Genomic DNA, 19458 nt, shown 5'->3' with positions numbered 1-19458 from the left:
TTAGGGGGTTGTGCAGCGGCAAGTGAAGCATAATAAGCTGCCATGAATTGAGCATAACGGGGGTCATTTGGTGGTGGGATAAAGGGTGTTTGTGGTGGCTGGTTAGAGTACGATTGATTAAAATCGTTCACGGCGTTGTTCCAGAAGTCGTTTTCTTTTTGGTTGTTGAAGTTTGACATGTTTTTCTGCTTAAAATGGTTTTGTATGTGTGAATATATCTGAATAATGCAAGTGTGGTGTGTTCTAGTGCTTATGGAGGTATATATATAGGCTTTTTCAAAAACTAGTCGTTAAAGGACTAAAAGTGTAAAGTTTTTGAACTGCAGGTGGTTAAAGAAGACGTTACAGGGACCTGTTTTGCCAACTTTTGAAAGTTCAATTTTTTTATCTTCTTCCTTAATTTAGCTGTTGCATTCAAAAAAAAAATAAAAAAATTAAACAAGCTGTTGCATTCATCCCTGCAGAAACGAGACACCCGGACTAGTCCCCCGAACGAACCAGGGACGAGTCTCACCCAACGATGTGGACTCGTCCGAGGATGTCGAACGAGCAAAAGAACGAGTCCATTGGAGAGTCTCTTATTAATATGTTTAATTTGGTGATTTATTTTGTGAGGAGGAACTCTAATGATACGGTTAAGACAACATATATTATACTGCTAATATTCACGAATAATTCACGCCTTTCAAAAATAATAATAATAATAATAACAACAACAACAACAACAATAATAATAATTTCAAAGTACAAGTCTATATAAAGCAAAAACTGTAACTTTCCATAGCACCTAATAACACAACTTTATAAGCTTAAAGTACAACTCTTTTATCCTTTCGGCGATTTTATTCTTTTACCCCTTAAAATTTTTATCTTTAATATATATTAAAAGAGAAACTTTAAATAGTCATATTAAGTAATCTTTACCCTCCATTAATTTTCATTTTTATTCTTCACTATTAGATCTAATTGCTTACATCATCTTTGACTAAATTTTTAAAAAAATATGATATTAGTCCTCCAACTTTAGATAATTTGCTTAAACTAAAACACAATATTGATTACACATTTTTATCTATCTAACTTTTTATTTATCAATTTCTTTTTCCGAATAATAATATTCATCTGTTTGTATTCTTAACAATTCGATAGCCGGTTTTTTTTTAGGCCTTTTCAATCGTGAGCACGTGTCACAAAGATTTATTCACATATGAGAATGAGAACTTTTATATTTTCGAAATTGATATTCTAAAATACAAATTTCGAATATATGTTACTTGGTGTAGTAAGTGTTGTAAAACTCGGCCGACTCGGCCGCGAACTCGGGATCGGAATCGGAATCGGGGGTTAAACGGGTGGAGTTGGCTGGAACCGGGTCAAAACTCGGTCAACGGCTTGGTCGCTTGTAAAAATCGGTCAAACTCGTCTGGATCGGTCAAAAATCGGGTGGATCGGTCAAGAATCGGTTGGATCGGGTCAAAACTCAGGTCAACTTTGGTTATATTTTTTTTTTTTTTTTAAATAAAAGAAATCTTAAATTGGTTTAAGTTTATGATTCTAATGAATGAAATTTGAACTTTAAAGAATTATATTAAAGTTTTTAAACAATTATGTTTTAAGTTTGAAGTTTATTCCATATAATTTTTTAAAAATATAATTTTTCTATATAAAAACCTGATCCGGGTTCTCCCCGATTCCGATCCAAGTTTTTAAAAACTCGTGGCTCCCCCACTCGCCGATTCGATCCCGAGTCACGAATTTCCGAACCTTGGGTGTAGTTTGCTCCGATGGTTGACGAATATATATTTACTTTCTAATAATAAATACAAGATATTTACAAAAAATATTATAAGTTATTATATATATACTTGAAGGTAATCAAAAAAAAATAAAAAAAAATACAATGCCTGATTTTTAGTAATTTCAAAACAATGAAGATGTAGAAATGTATTTATTTTTTATTTTTCCAATTTTTATACATTTAATGTTTTTTTTTTCATTATGTTAGTTTTTTATACGTATAAATGTACTCTTTTATGCAATTCCTTATTTTTTAATCTAGTTTTTTAAATTTTATTCACTTATTTTTGCGTCTTTTCCTTTTACTTCCTTGTTTTGATCTTTAAATTTTTGCTCTCCATCATAGTTTTCATTTTCATAGTTTGACACTTAATATTTGGATTTTTATGTTACAATCAAACAATTTTACACGTTTATGGTATTACTTTGTATATTTGGTTTTGATTATTTTCTTATATAATGTTTCTCATCGTTACGTTTTACGTTCATTTACAACAAGACACTATATTACAACATCGTCACCAAAGTATCATTATTTGCATTAACATAATTATTATATTGTTTTATGTTTTTATATATATTGTTCTTATTGTATTTATATGTTATTTTTAATATTATTACATGTTTTGTTTTTCTTTATTTTTAGTTTGAGTTTCAAAATTTGACATAAACATATTTGTATTACACTGATACTATATGTTATTTATATCCAAACCTTTGTCTTGTTAAAAACATGTTCGGCAACAACATTATTATTTTTTTTAACATTGAACTATTTTAATACTATTAATTTATTGTTTATGTTAATAAAAAAAAAATATACTTTCATTCATGTTATTTGAAAATCACCTTAACTTTTCGAATTTTAAATCAATAAATCTTTTTAAAATTTTTATTTGATATTTTTTTATGGTATGTTAATTCTGGATATGTTTTACTACACAACTACTCCGTACAATATAAGATAATAACTATCTATATACTATACTTTATCTATACTATACTACTCCGTGTAATATATGATTAACTATAACATATTTTATCTATGGAAAGTGATATAAATTTTACAGCACACAAGTATAAGCCAGTAATGCGTATATGTGATATATTTATCATTTGTTATGGTATGGATATCACTTCCTTTTATCTATACTATGTTATATCTCTTATATGTTAATAAAACAAAATTGTTTTCAAAAGCTATTTTTAGAAAAAGAATGAAATGGCAAACCTAATCCTTTGCTAGCACAACTTTTAAAAAAATATGACATCATAATTTTTTATATTTTTAATTTCTTATTTCTTTGTTTTACCCTAAACTCAATGTTTACTTTCTTTAAATATTTTCAACTTTCATCCTTTTTTTTTTTCTCATATAAAAATAATTTTTAATATATATATATATAATATATAGTATAATATAATAAATAGTCATCAACATTAACATTAAACCTTTTTTTTAAGTAAAATTTTGAATTTTTCAAGTTTTTTTTTCTAATATTGATCCGAATTTTCTTCCCAATATTAACGGAAAAAACTAATTTAACTTTAAAAACCTAGGTTGAACCCGAGTTTCATTAACTAGTTGTAAAGTAAAACTCATTCTTAGCTTTTAACAATTCAATAGAACTACAGTACATCAATAACCTACAGTACTTGTCGTTTCCATCACTGCCAAATCACCGCTGCCACCGCCACCTATCACCGCCGCCGCTATTGTCGTAAGCCACCGGCCACCACTAGTCACCGCCACCACCCCTGCTATCGCCGTACAACATCACCCGTCACTTCTACCGCCGCCGCTTTACATTGTTTAGTTATGTTAAATATGACACGTACGCATCGTTGAATGGAAATTGCATTATTACATCGAGAACAGAATGTTATGATTTTTTTAGTCATACATATGCGATATCGTGAAATTCATGTGATATGACTTTTAAAGAAAGATGATTAATTACAAATTATATCAATATTTTTTTGGTTTTTTCTCTTGTTCCTTTTTTTTTAATGAGTTAATAATTAATAATTAATAGTTAGCATTCGAGACATCACAATGACATACAATTGGACAATAAGTAGAGCTCAAACCACGCATGTCTGGAATGAAACTCAGGAATCTCGAACCCTTGTGGATTTCCCCACATGTTTAACTTTAACCCTTTTTTTAATTATAGGCCGTAAATCAAATGCAAATCGTGTTAGTTATAGAGTAACACGTTAATATAATGATTAGAGTGTACTAATGTACATATGATTTACACACTCGTTTTTCTCGAATTCAGCATGAAAAAACTAACTTTATATATTAAATAGCTTTAAAAGTAAGATGGAAAAACACTTAAAATCGTTTTGAAATATTTAACAAGTAGAAAATTAGAATTTTGGAAATTAACTACTTATCTCATGAGTCGTGACATACCTATCAGAACAGAAACAAATTAAATTCGTTTCCATCAAAAGATTTTCACAATCAACACGACTTATAACATAAAGTACAAAAGTAACCAAACCAAAAGCCAACTAACCTGCGGATCTTTTTCTTGTGAAATTTGAACAAACAATCATTATCATCATTATTTGATCATATGTCCCTTGTTTTTCTTTTATGAAAGCTCATCCCTTTCAACATTCTCATTTACAATCACTTTGTTCTACATTTAGACATATATCAATCCCATACTTCATCAACACTTACACTCTTCCTCGGCCGCTGGCTAGCTCTCGTCGTCCATCTGTCACCATCGGCGCCACTTCCTTCTTCCTCACGACAACCTCAAACCGATCGTATACATTGCTAGCAAAAAAGTCTAATGTCACAATATGTTCTTATTGATATAGAACATATCAATACAAGAATATGAATTTGTGTCATATCTTTTTCATTATAAAATTAGCGGTGGTACTAGTGCTGATAGTACTGGTACCACACGCTGCTGATGCTCAATCTATTAGAGGTTCAACATCAGCATATCCTTATGACATTGGAGGAAACGTTAGTCCTCCAGTGAAAATTATACTAGCGTTTCTCATCTTTGGCATGTTTTTAATCGCGTTTCTTTCATTATATCTTCGTAAATGCTTAGAAGATCCTTCAGAAACCCGTACAAATCTTGTTATCGTCAACAACCAACGCACACGCTTGATGTTTCCATGCGGGCTAGACAGATTAGTAGTCGAATCATTTCCTGTTTTTCTTTATTCCGACGTCAAACATCTAAAAATCGGAAAAGGAACATTAGAATGTGCAATATGCATTTCAGAATTTGGCGACAACGAAAGGCTTCGATTTTTACCAAAATGCCATCACGTTTTTCACCCTGATTGTATTGACGCTTGGTTAGCTTCTCATATCACGTGTCCTGTATGTCGAGATGACCTCACGAAAACTAGACTTGACCATGACCCGATTTCTATCCACGACCCAAGTCATGATCAAACCTACGATTCTAGAACAGAACCCGAGTCGCAGAATCTTGATTTAGAACAAGTAGAAAATGAACACGCGGCTTCAAAGTTACCGCGGGCTCATACTACAGGACATTTACTTGTTTCTCCTGGAGAGAATTGTGAAAGGTATACTTTACGGTTGCCAGAAGAGGTACGGAAACATATCGTGACATTGAAAAGAGCAAAGAGTTGTGACTGCAGCGTTGATGGAGATTCGAGAAGAGCAGAAGCGGGTTTAAGAAAGTGGAATCCGGATCGGATATGTGGGCGATCGGAGTTTTGGAATTTTACAGTGGCAAGGAGGTCTGTTTCTCTTGCGAAAACAGATTCGGTTGGTAAAAGTGATATGGGTCAATCATCCGGATCTACTTCTCTTCCTGTTTAGGAATTAGAATCGTGTAGTTTAGGTTTCTCTGTTTTGGTTATGTTTTTGTTTAACAATCTTTGGGTAAGTAATTTTATGTTTTAAAAGACTCGATTTGTTGGAGATTTAACCTTACAAGAAAATGGTTGAAATCTCGATTATAAGAAAATTTGAATAATTAGAATCATTTTGCTTGGTTTATTTAAAAAAAGAGAGACCTGATTTAAGTATTTGAGTTTTTAGTACTTCCGAAACTTTTTTTTCTAAATGTCCTGATTACCTGATATGTATTTTTTTTTTCTTCTCGTTTCCAAAGTGTTTTTAAGCCACATATATTAGTCACTTTTCGAACCAAAGAAATTGGCGGTGTTTGATCACCAGTTAACTCATTCACAAACAGAAGGGTTTATATAGAAGAGGAACGACGAGTGGGTCCAAAGTTCTTGTGAATTGTGATAACATTTCGATAGTTTGTTTTATTAAATAAGAATTTTGCTTGAAACTCTGTATCGTTATCATTATTTGACAGTAGGAGGTTTAATATACAGTGTTTTAATTAGGTTCACGCTAGAGAGCTCTCTCGAAGTAGAAATGCCTATTTTAAATACCCGATCGGAAAACCCCCTACTAATACGTCTGAAGGTACAAAGATAATAAGGGTAAACTCTACTTCCCCAGACTTAAATCTGGGTTGATCCAAACCAAGCAGTCACAAAAAGATTTCCAATACCTACTCCAAAACTTAAACACAAAACCTCATAAATAGAGGTGTCATTTCAATCACTGAGCTAGGTCAAATATTAACATTCCCCTAGTTACTCAATGGTTTTAGTGGGGGAGAGGGTCGCCAGCAATACAGTTTGAGAATGCCGAAAGACGTTGGAAATATCACATTCCAATGGTTACTCAATCGTTTTAATAAATTTTGTCTAGAATTATTTGTTCCTAATTTGTTATAGAACTTGCATATAATTGTATATTTACATATGCATTTATAAATTGAAAAAAATAATCAAAGATAATAATAATTGGATGTATGAGTTTCTTGTATAATGTAATTAATTACAAAATGTTTTGTTAATTTGATTTTTACATTACAAAGTCTATTTTTTGTTATGTTTTATTTTGTAGGGACCTAATGATAATTTGGTTTAAGTTGACTTCCGCAAAATATATTTCACCATCAATATGTGGTTATATGTTCGTGATTTGGAAATTGTCTAAGATTACCAAGTGTGATTAAAAAATGAAATACTATTTAGAACGTTATCTAAACGTCACATCAACTATTGTTTCAACATAGTACATTTACGAAGATATTGTTATAATGTTATGTATGATTTCAATGGTTAGATCCAAGTCCAATAATAGCAGTTGCAGCCGCAAGCCCGCAAGAAAAAAAAATATCAATATTGTTTTTGGGCTTCGTTTGTTTAATTGGGCCAATATTGACGGTCAACAAAAAGGTATACTGCAGTAGTGTAGTATATAACCATAAAAAGTTGAATGAATCAATGTATCGTTATTTTATCGAAGCAAGACTGCAAAAGAGTGATATTCCTATTAGAGTATTTGGACCCTTTAATTTTAAGTGATCAAATAAAAAAAAAAGTTTGTTACTCAACTGGTTAAATCATTTTTGGGTCTAATAAAAAATGATCAAATAAACAATATTGTCATTCAGCTGGTTAAATCATTTTTGGGTCTACTCACTAAGTAAAAATTTGAATCTTATCCCGTGTAAATTTATATTTTATCAATAATAATAATTTTCAATTGTTAAGGGGAAGAGTTTTATTTTAAATTTTTTCGGGTGAAAGAAAATATGACAGATTAAGATAACTAGCTTCTTATTAGGTGGGCCCTCACCTATATTGTATGGTAAAAAATGTGTTTTTTTTTAGAACATAAAGATGTATGTTCTATTTGAAAGTCCCATCTTAAAAAAATATCAAATTAATATCTATAATCTATGTCGATATATAATATTCTATAAAGCATATTACCTATTTTATTTTAAAAAATTCCAACACCTTTTTTATATTAAAAATATCCCTAGCCTTAACCAATCTTAATATATCACTTCTTTATCAAATAATCTATTCCTTTCCTTTTTAAACTTTCTACTAAAATTTTTTTTTTCAAAATACACCTAATTTCTAACACACACTATATCTACCTAAAATACACATCTATATTTTTTTTAAAGATGGATTTTGCTTGAAACTTCTTGTTGCGATTCCATCTAATAAACTTATAATAGTTTTAATGAAATTATTTACAACTTACATTTCTCGACCCATAAATAACTATTAACTACACTATTTTTTTACATTAATAATCACATCGCTATCGCTACCACCACCACCGCTGCCATTATTAACGACACCCATCGCCGCCGCCACCGCTCCCGCCACCAACCGTCGCCTTTACTGCCGCTGTATTGCGCGGATACTTTTTTAGTAATATAAGATATAGATGAATATTTATTTACATATCTATGTATTTGTATTTAAAACATTCTATACAAACCTATAGACATAAAGTTATGTTCTAACCATAAGATTTCATATCTAATTCTCTCTCAACTATTGTCTTCTTTATCCTCTCCATATTATAATACAATAACAAAGTAACTTATTTATTTTTAAAGCGACATACTATCAAATAACAATATATGTAACTTTTATCCCATCGGTTGAGTTCTTTTTCGACCGATAATCTTTTAATAGAATTTTACATTCAAATAGAAAAATATCCAATATCTAATCGTTTCCACAATAAAATAATATTAATATTGTCACATGTCCATTTTACCTTCCATTATTGTATTCTGGTAGTGATATAAACTTCTTCAAAGTATAAAGATGAATACTTTATGAAAGATAAAACATTCACAGGCATCCGGAGACGTGTTCGATTTTTGTGAAATTAGACGACATAAAAACGACAAACCAAAAAAAGTAGAACAAAACACAAGTGCAAAAACAGGTTACAAAAGCACTATAAAACACTAAACACATGCTTCGCTAGACTCACAAATGTATAATACAAACACACTCGTTGGCATTTTTACAAATTAAATCGAAAAACTTATCAAAAGGTTTATAATAATCTAACATGTAATTAACAAAATCATATACACACTCTTTAGATCAACCGTGACTATTGAATAGTGAATTTATCATGACACGGGAAAATGTCATTACAAATAAACAAGGCTCTTTTTAATTAAACTCAAGGTGAAACTGCAGAGTTATTTATAGCTATGAAAATTAATCACAAAAGTATTACATCAACACCTCAAACAGCGTAAAACGATGACAAGCAAGGTTTAATCCGTTTCTTTTAATTTTTGTAAGGGATTAGTATATTAAAATGTAAGTAACTTTATATGAATTGTTATAGTATGTATTGAACTTCAATTATATTGATTGTATGTAATGAATTTTCAAATTTTGTACATTGTATGTATTCTTGTATATGTGTCACTCATTTAAGCTATCACTTGTAAATTTTTTATTGGTTGGACACATGTAATGCACAGAATTTGAAAGTTCATTACATCCAATGCACATAATTGAAGTTCACGACAATTCTTGTAAAGTTATTTGCATTCTGAGATACCAATCCCTTTTTTGTTCTTTTTTTTTTTAGCTAATAGTCATTTTCCAAGGTTTTAAACATATGCCCTTTATTTTCACCTTAGATTTTCTCAAAGACACTTCTCAAAAAGAACGATTTTTGCCAACTCAATTGCTCTGAGTCGCCCTTTTTTAGACTGTCTTTGTAAATATGTACGTGGGCGGTAATAAAACCCCCTTAAAGAATAACATACACTAAGAAATATGTTTGATGTGTCACATTTTCTTTATAAATATGAAAGGAATTGCATCATCGATTTTGTATGCAGATAGAAATCGGTCCGGATCCATACACGATATTTAAAATGTATCATAAAGAATCGTGACAACATACAAACGAACATGTAACCATAAGGAAGATCCGTACTACTAACTAGTAACTAAGAACATCGATCATATCAATAAACTTAAAGTATTTATATATTGAAGTGAACATATATAGCATTAGCTAGCTAGTCCCCGATGGTGATTATGGAATGGAATAGGTGATAAGTGCATGTCGAGAGATATAATATATAAGGCCAGCTATTTTATTGATTATAGTATTTGTATCTAAAGCTTTTAATGATTGGCCAAAAAGACAAAGGATAAAAAGTCTGCAGGTCGATGATTGTACGGTTTAATTCTGCTTCTCTTTACTGCGGAGTATTTGTCTTAATAACTAATATCAAATCAAAAGCAGAAGTGTGGTATATATATAAAAGACGGTGATAGCAAATGATGGTGGCATATGCGACATGTTTTTAATTATGATGCTTAAGTGAGGAGTGAAAAAATTTCAAATGTGAGCGACTTACAATATGTGGCGTTATGTCACACATTGGATAACCCCTTAATAAAGCACGAGTGGAGTTGTTTAGAGGGGCAGGAGACTCTTGCCATGTATCTTAATTTTTTTTTCCTTTTTTAAATATTTTTATACTTAAAATTTTTTATATATTATTGTAGTCAACAAATTAAATTTTATATTATAGTAAATTTTTTTTGTTTAAATGGTAAAAACGTACATATTCAGCTAGTCATTGTCAAATTACATAATAATAACAGGTAAGCGGTCAACAAGCTATGCCGCCACCTCTTTCTGAATTACAAAACCTAATTTACTAAAAACAAACTCATGCCCCCTTAAAGTCTAGATGTTGCTATGCATAACACTTTGAAACCCTAGATAAGAAACAAATTGTTTCTGGTACAAGAGAGTTGAAGGTATCAAAAGCCAAAAGGATAAACACATGTTAATTCTCTTCCCAAGCTTTGACATGCTTTTCCACTTTATCCCTTTTCACCAATGTAATAAAATCACACATTACACTAAATAAAAACATTATGTTAAAAGGGTAATCCGTTACCCACGACCATTTTCACACATCTACTAAAACTTTTTATCACATCACTAAGTTTAGGAAAGTCAGATTTTATTATATATATAATATTTAGGGTATGTATAGCTATTTAATACTTACTTAATGTGGGCTTTGGCTTTTAAATGAGTGATAATAGTTTCTTTTTAAGAGATTTAAATTGATGATTTATTTTATGAAAAACTTTATAATACGAATCTGGTTAAAAAAAAAACGTATATATGTTAAACCCTCTTTATACGCATATAACTTGAGAAGAAAAATCACTATTAGTCAATCAGATGCTATATAAATTAAATTTATACAATATCTAAAAAAAATATCTTTTATGTTGTAGGCCGGTTTGACCGTTTAAAATTTCAATTGATGACCAGGCTTTCGTCTTCTTTGTCGTTTTCGTGATCCTAACCACAAACATTTTACGCTTTTATTATTGGACTAACCAACTCATAACCTTGTTTAACCGTTGGGAACCAATCTTAGTGGACACTAGAAAGAACCATTTGTTTTGGAGGTATTATTTGATTATTTCTACTTTTTTTCCATTTAAAAATCACACCCTTCTTTTGGCTTTGTGACCTCCCAAACATTTCTTATATAAACTCCCACAACCAATAACTTCAAACTCAAAGGAGTAGTCAAAGCATTTCCCTTTCTCACCTTAGTATATATGGCCTATCACACGGTTGCTCCGGCCAACTTCACGACGGTCGAATGCCATAAACAAGTCCGTTCATGGCGGCTTCTTCGTTCCATCTTGGAACTACTAATCCAAGCTTGCACGTGCACTCTTGTCGAAAGACAAGAGTTCGAAGATCACCACCATCCCTATCAACCTTTCCACCATCCAAAACCTTCTTCACTAGTCTTTCCAACGACCACAAACACTATCACCGGTACCATATTTGGTTCACGAACCGGAAAAGTCAATTTTTGTATCCAAACAAACGCTAAATCCCAAACTCCAATCCTTCTACTTGAACTCACCATATCCACCACCTTTCTTGCACGTGAAATGAAAAATGGTCATCTAAGAATCGCTCTAGAGTGCACAAATGAGCCCGAATCATCTCACAATAATAATATTAATAAACCTCTTTTATCTATGCCATTATGGACTATGTATTGTAATGGAAAAAAAGTTGGATTTGCATTCAAGAAGAAGCCATCATCAAAAGATATCAAAGTTTTGAAACATATGGAGAAAGTATGCGTTGGTGCAGGGATCATAAAGGCAAAAGACATCGAACGTGAAGATAATATAATGTACCTAAGAGGAAACTTCAATAGGGTTACAAGTAAATCTATGAATCGATCAGAAACGTTTCATATGATTGATCCTGATGGTAATATCGGTCAAGAACTTAGTATATTCTTTTTCCGACCAAAATAAGATGGTTTTTTCGATTCAATTGTTACTTGTTTCGGTTTCCCTTTTGAATTTGGGGCTAGGGTTCTTCTCTTTTTGAGTTATGCAACGTACATGATGTTAGCATGACTTTGTTTGTAACATCACGTTTTGATTGGGTCGAAATGAATCGTCTATCAATCAACTTTCTATATTATTAATTAATGATCATCCAATAAAATTTGTAACGTTTTTGATTCTTCATGCATAAATATGGTATATGTTCAAATTCATGACGATCTAGCTAGCTAGCTAACATGAGACAGATTATGCAAAGTATAGAAGAAATGTGATATTAAATAGTAGTGGGTACATGAGTTGTTACTGATTCGCAATGTCTTGTCTCTACAAGACCAAATAACTTTGTGTTTGTGTTGTGTAGTAAAACACCAAAAACGTACTCACCCCACGGATCTTTGTTTGGTTACTAATTTGATTATTGTTTCCTTTTGCTTTACACTATGTTTCTTTGGATTTTCTTTTCTTTTCTTCTAATATCTTAAAATTATCTTTTGCTTTATAGACTTTATATCCTTATACTATTATGTAAGGGTGGCAATTGAGTCGGTTGGTGGGTTTGCTGGTTGAGGATATCCAACTTAAACCCGATTTGATATCATAATCAAGATGGAAATTCATAACCTGCCAAAATGATCAAAAATGTGTTGTGGCATGGGTTGGTTGTTTTGAGTTTGTAGTTTGATTTCAAGTCAAACAAATCAAGTTAGTTGATAGTTTTTTGGGTTAATTCAAGCCAAATGGGCTGTCGAAATGATGGGTTAGTTTGGGCTCAAACACGTTGATGGGTTGACCTTTTAGCTAGGAATTTTTTTAAAGAATATAGAGTTAGAGTATAAGGTTAAAATATTTTTGGATTGACATGCAGGCCGACTAGAAAGCACAACATGAACCTTATCAGAATAGAATCATTGTCATAGTTTGGCGGATTAAGAATATGCAACCCTAACCCGAGTTTTTTAGGATGATTGATTTTGGGTCGATCGGGTTGAGTATTGTTGGCCCATACCATTATGTACACACCCCTGTATTTTATTCATAATCTAGCCAGATAGTAGATAAATAAGACACAAGTTATAATCTTCAATTCATGTCATTGGTTTAATTCGCCGAGCAAGCCAACTAACAGTACAATGTTTGCTCCTTTAGCGCAATCTAATTGAAAAAGAGCACCGTGATTTCATCAAAACGGTTTCAGGCTTTGTGAAACTGTTATGAAAGAAAGCTTTGTTCCTATTATTCCATACAACCCACAAAATTGTTGGATTTCAGGCCCTTTACTTTCACTCACAAACTCACTATAACACTCAAACTATGAGTAACTGAATATGAAGAAAATTAACTTGCTTTGTCAAAGAAGATAAAATGGCTTTGAAAGCTTAATGTATATTGAACTGAAATGCAAAGGTTACAATATTTATAAAACAAATGGCTAATATATATATAGCCTTACATGAAACGTAGGAAAGTAAATAAAAAACAATAAAACAAACTAAAATTCCTATGAATTCGCTAGACTTAATTAATCAACCCTCGACATCCACTTTTCTAGTTTTTCACATTATTGGGCTGGCTAATAACCAAAGTGTTTACCAAGTCCACATACTCAATAAACGTGGTCTATACCCCTAACTTAATTGGAACCAAATCTAACCCATATCAAAACCCGGCCGTCTGCCTATATACATGAATAGAGGTGCAAATCCCAGTTAACCGGTTCCAGTTATTTTTTTTAGTAACCGATTCCGGTTATTTTTTTTATAAAAAAAACCGATTACGGTTAACCGGTACTGGTTAATAACCGGTTTGGGTTTAAAAAAACTATAACCAGTGTAATCGGTTTCAGTTAATAATAACCGGTTAACCGATACCGGTTAACCTAATAGGTTATTTTTTTAACCGCCTACTATCAATAATATATAAGCCAAAAGGGGTTTTCTTTTTCAACAAAAAACAAGTTGTTTCGTCCGGATCTACCCACAAACACCACTGATAACACCACTTATCTTCATCATCATCTACCTCTCATGGCCGCCACATATATCGATGTATATATATATATATGACTGGGCAGTTAGTGGAACACACATACACACACAGGCATACAGCCACACAGTACGTAATATTTTTGATGATCTTGAAGAGGTGATTCAGTGGAGGATCTTGAAGAGGTGATCAGTTGGTTCTTTCTTCGGTCTCCAATGTTTTTTTCTTTCTTTCCAGATGTATGTGACTTCATTTTTCTTTTTATATCTCGATGTATATATATATATATATATATATATATCACCCAGTAAGTGGTAAGTGGTAAGTATAATATAGAAAACAATCCCAATTATATATAATTAATCGATTAACCAGTTAAAACTAAAAATAAAAACCGATTATCGGTTAACCGATTAGGAATCGGTTTTTGGTTTTGATAGTGCAAATCAATTACTAACCGGCGGTTTTTCCTAACCTATAATCGGTTTGTACTGTATCGGTTACTAACCGGTTATGATTATAGGTTAACTTTCGAATGGGTTCGGTTAACCGGTTTTTTTGTGCACCTCTATACATGACCCGTGACCCTTAACTTGTGAATGACCTCCATTACAAAAAAAAAAAAAAAAAAAAAATTCGTTTGTCCATATTTGATTATAAAAAATGTAAAAAAATTTATAAATTTAATCAAATATTAAAATGTATAGAAAAAAGTTACATTTAAAGGTATTAATAAATTTCAAAAATAAATTTCAAAAGTTATAAATTTTTCAAACTTACAAATGGATAAACAAAATGTTAACACTTAAAATGTGAACAATTGTCAAATATTTTTACATTTACAAGTGTAAAAATCAATTTGTTACACATGATTTTTTTCACACTCTTCACGTGTGAAGAAAATAGATGTTTCAAATTAAATTTCACACTTTTAAGTGTGAACACTTGTGAACTTTTTATATTTTCACATGTATAAGGGTGTAAATATTGTGTTTTTTTAAATTTCTTTACATTTTTAAATATAAACTAATTCTACACATTTTTAAATGTGATTAAATTAACAAAAAATTTCACACTTTTTAAACGTATGAAAAAATAAGTGTGAATAAATAACAAATTTGTTGTAGTAAGCCAGTTAACCCAACATTTGTTTGAATGACCGTGTCTAAACGAATTTTCTTCATAAGCTTTCAAATCCAAGATATCAACCCAAGGATTCAATGTTATCCCGACAAAAGTTGGGGAGATTCCGCCATAGTCTTATATATGAGCTTCCAAATCCACGGCCTAGTCAATTCCCGATGATTATACGGCCCAGTTAATTCCATCCCATAATTAGGATATATCTAGTCATCAACTCCACGTCGCCACCATTAATCACCTGAACAACAAGACTCTATGGTGGATCACAACATTGCCTCCATTAAAATTAACATCTATCGATGGACTTCCAACCCGATACAATTTAGTCTTGAGTGCAATGCAGGGTTTGAGACGGCTGCTCATCATTAATTTATTTAATCTTTGTCTCTTAATTATATGGGATGACGTACATCTGAGTTTGGTGGAAAACTGTCTTTAATATCTGGTCTGATATCCTAGCCAGACTATTATGGGCTCTCTTTGGTTAAAACGGGCTAATTAATTCGATGTTGCAGTGAAAAAATAGCTTTATGGGTGCTAGGGAAGAATCCGAAATATATGCTTCAACAATGCCTCATAACTTGAGTTAGCTGAGGTTTCACTTCATTATTTGTTTAGTTAGGAAACTAATTGGTCTATGAATTGTAAGTTTAAATGGGTAGATTCGATGACATAAAAGCCATCTCCAAAAATCTAGTTTTTCAAAGGATTTTGAAAATCCTATTTCCTAATCATTTTAGCAGGATCTGCTTTCAGGAAATCCTTATATTTTATTTTTGTTTGTTTATGAAAAATGTGTGGTGATTTTAAAATATAAGGATATGTAAGAATATTTGTTTCATTGGAAGTAAAATTAAGGATTGTAAGAATTTTGGAAGAGGATTAACTCAAGTAATTTCTTCAACTTGAGTGAAGTTGAGGAAAATCTTGACTCTTGATTAAAAATTAAGTGACAAGATTTAAAGATAATCTTTGAATCTTAAACTTTAATTTTCAATTAATGGTCAAGATTATCTTAATATGTCATGTTAAAGTAACTTAATAGAATCCCCTCCCCATTATAACTATTTGTAAAAACATGTGATAGATGACGTGGAGGCTAAGGATTTCTAAGGATAAAGATACAATTGGAGATGGTCTAAAACTATTATTATGTTTGACCTCTCATTTATTTATTTTTTAGAAATTTTTACAAGAAAATGATTAATCCTCCTAACTAAACAGCTTAAAATTCTTCTAACTAAACAACCTAAAATTCTTCCTAAGTATAAGATGATGACAATTGTTAAAATCAAGAAATCGATAAATATAAAAAAGAGAATTAATAGAATACACGTGTCACCATTATATCTTATAGTTTTAGGAAAATATTTATATCATTTTTTTTATTTTATAACATATAAATTGATTAAAATATTAAGGCGTGAGAAGAGTGAATGAGGTTTGTTGAAATTGTAAAGACCGGTTGAATTTTGGTTAATTATAATCATATTATTATATTATTATAAATAAAAATATAAATATATAAGTGGTGGCATGTATATTATATATATATATATATATTTATATTTATGACAATTAGATACAATTTATACTATATAAAATGTATCCATTGTTATGTATAATTTTGCTAATATAGTACTGTATCATTATATTAGTTGTTGCATATTTATAATTAATTACGAGTATAAATTTAGATTATGTATTGAAAGAGTGTTTGATGTTTTGAGAAATGTTTGTAAAAAATGTTTGAAATGTGTTTCTAGTGGAACAATTAATGCCTTAATGGAATATCGTTGCAAAAGTGAAAAAAAAAAGTATATGGGAGGCGAAAACTTGGTGGCGAGTCTGGTGACATTAAAGACACCAAAATGTGAGAATTTCAGGTACAACGACCCTTAATGTCACTAGCCTTATTGATATAAAGTTATCGTACCCCTATTTATAGGAGTGTACGTTGTGCTATTACTTATATTTTGCCCTCCTAAAAACAAGTTATTATCATTAGGTTATCTCTAATGGGGTGTATTTAGGTGACTTTGGATAATCTTTGCCGTTGAAGCTTGTCTAAAACTAATGATTTTTTTAAGGATGTCTTTATCTAAAGGCATGCCCTTACTTGTCCTTACCTAATATATTTTTGTATTTAATGGAGGTAAAAAGATATGTAAGGATGTTTGTATGGTTGGAGATGAAATTATAAGATTCGAAGGATTTGTAAGGATGTATAATGATTTGTAAGGATATGATGTGACAGCTTAAAGACGCCTAAGGACATACTTAACATTGAAGATAGCCTTATCACAAATAAAAAAAAAAAAAAAAAAAAAAAAAAAAAAAAAAAAAAAGAAACATGTTTGTATGTGGAGTGTCGATCGATATTTATCATTGATGTTTGAGATTAGTCATGGTCATTCTTATGCGTGTGGGGACGCATTTAAGTTGCAAAAAAAGATAGATTTCAAAGTATTGTAATGTGGACTTTTCTGTACCACAATATTCCAAAATGCATAAACCAAATTAATCATGGATATAGTAATAGTATTCCACTAATTAAATACGTAATTTATCCGTCAATCTATTAAAGCAGAAACTTAAAATTTATAGCAATATCGAAATATTGATCATAGCTACATATCTTCCATGGCATGGAATTTGAATCAAAGCAATACATGTTTAAACTTTGAACTATATAATTAAGCTTCAATTCGGATTTAGCTCCCAACTTATATAATTACATATATATTTGTGTATATATAGATATACTAGCTAGGAATATGTTTCATATAGCACAACTTATACAATTTTATCTCTTTGATATCAATAAGATCGATTCTCGTAACTTTTAGTTGTAAAACTACTTGTCTTTCGTAAAGAATGCCCAAACGAAGTACTCTTCATCACTTTACTCCTTATGCTAATGCTAGAGCTCGAACCTTTTAGCTTATGATGACCTTTTTTTGGCTTGATGTCAAGTTTCTTTGACACTACCAAAGGATTAATCGAACGCCTTTCTTGATCGTGAGGAGGAGGTTTTACGGACACTAAGGATGCGCCAACTGAAGCAGATCTCCTTATTGCCACAACCTCATCATTTTGTACACGATATCGATCAACCAAATCACTTTGCACCCTCACCCCACTACTACTCCTCGTTTTCTCTACTTCTCCATTATTGTTTTCGATTTCCACCACATGATGATCAGTATAATTTTCAGAATCTTGATGACTCGGGTTTTGGCCCTCATTAGTACTAATTGTTTCAACCAAATTTGTCTCGGATGAACCATGATCCGTTTGATCATTCGTGTTTTTGATGATTGGAGCTCGACATAAAGGACAATTTTTATGAGACCTTAGCCAAGTATCAATACAAGGGACATGAAAAGCGTGACTACATTTTGGTAAAAGTCTAAGACTTTCATCTTCCTCAAACTCACTCAAACAAACCGAACAATCCGTCCCTTCAATTAACCCGTCGTCTTTTTTATACTTGACAACTTGAATAGATTCAATTTGGGATTCATCAAGACCAATTGTATTTATCAACCAAATTGGATGATGGTGCATGGTTGGACCAAGATCCCCGTTAATAAAATCTTCATGAATTCGTTCGATATTCTCTTGGTTTCTTTGGCGTCTTCGGTATATTGTAACAAGTGTGAGGTAAAAAATGAAACAAAATGAAGCAGCCAAGCCGCAAAACAAGACAATTAGAAACGGCGAAAGTGAGTGGTTGGACGACGTTGGTGGTGGTGGAATGAGCACCACTGGTCGCAGCGTAAGACACTCGTCGTCCTTAGGAGGACAATTTTTGACCTTGATTATGGCTTTTTGAAGAATTTTTCGATGAAAAAAAGCCATGGGAAATATGAACAAGACATATGAAATGTATAAATTATTATAGAGAAAATGTGATTAAGTCTTCTAAGTATAATAAGTTGTGTGGGGTTGGGTTTGGTTTAAAGTGGACTGAAGACTTTGAAAGTTTCATTAAAGTTACGTGGCTTAGATTTAAACAAAAATTACAAAAAAAAAAAACAAAAAAATAGATAGTCAATGCATGGTGGATATTAAATAATGACAGTCGTTTACGCGTTAACGTAGTCACGGCTCACTGGTACCATTTTTTTCTATTAAAGATACGATTCATGACCCATTTTTAACGGCAAGTTTGATTGTAACACGTGGAAAATAAGGTCCAAAGTATTTATTTCATTTGGGACATCAGTTTTATTAAATACCATATAATCGACCCGATACAACCTATACCGTTAAGTTTAATTA

The 19458-nt window shown here is 31.3% G+C and overlaps 3 protein-coding genes across 3 annotated transcripts; 2 read left to right on the top strand and 1 right to left on the bottom strand.

Moving 5' to 3' along the window:
- Window positions 1-4615: 4615 nt before the first annotated feature.
- Window positions 4616-5690, top strand: LOC122606256 (E3 ubiquitin-protein ligase ATL6-like). The gene has a single exon (XM_043779220.1). It carries the CDS (start codon window positions 4658-4660, stop codon window positions 5630-5632), a length of 975 nt encoding a protein of 324 aa, XP_043635155.1. The 5' UTR covers window positions 4616-4657; the 3' UTR covers window positions 5633-5690.
- A 5596-nt stretch (window positions 5691-11286) lies between these two features.
- On the top strand, window positions 11287-12009 carry LOC122604558 (protein MIZU-KUSSEI 1). Its single transcript, XM_043777442.1, has one exon. It carries the CDS (start codon window positions 11287-11289, stop codon window positions 12007-12009), a length of 723 nt encoding a protein of 240 aa, XP_043633377.1.
- A 5816-nt stretch (window positions 12010-17825) lies between these two features.
- LOC122603539 (E3 ubiquitin-protein ligase RING1-like) lies at window positions 17826-19075 on the bottom strand. The gene has a single exon (XM_043776263.1). It carries the CDS (start codon window positions 19033-19035, stop codon window positions 17992-17994), a length of 1044 nt encoding a protein of 347 aa, XP_043632198.1. The 5' UTR covers window positions 19036-19075; the 3' UTR covers window positions 17826-17991.
- Between the last annotated feature and the right edge of the window lie 383 nt (window positions 19076-19458).

This window comes from Erigeron canadensis, chromosome 6, assembly GCF_010389155.1.
Source record: "Erigeron canadensis isolate Cc75 chromosome 6, C_canadensis_v1, whole genome shotgun sequence".
Taxonomy (NCBI): domain Eukaryota; kingdom Viridiplantae; phylum Streptophyta; class Magnoliopsida; order Asterales; family Asteraceae; genus Erigeron; species Erigeron canadensis.
This window is presented reverse-complemented; position numbering and strand designations above follow the sequence as displayed.

What these genes read in the sequence shown, in the direction of transcription:
- LOC122606256 (XM_043779220.1), top strand. Translation starts at nt 4,658, where the DNA reads ATGAATTTGTGTCATATCTTTTTCATTATAAAATTAGCGGTGGTACTA.
- LOC122604558 (XM_043777442.1), top strand. Translation starts at nt 11,287, where the DNA reads ATGGCCTATCACACGGTTGCTCCGGCCAACTTCACGACGGTCGAATGC.
- LOC122603539 (XM_043776263.1), bottom strand. Translation starts at nt 19,035, where the DNA reads ATGGCTTTTTTTCATCGAAAAATTCTTCAAAAAGCCATAATCAAGGTC.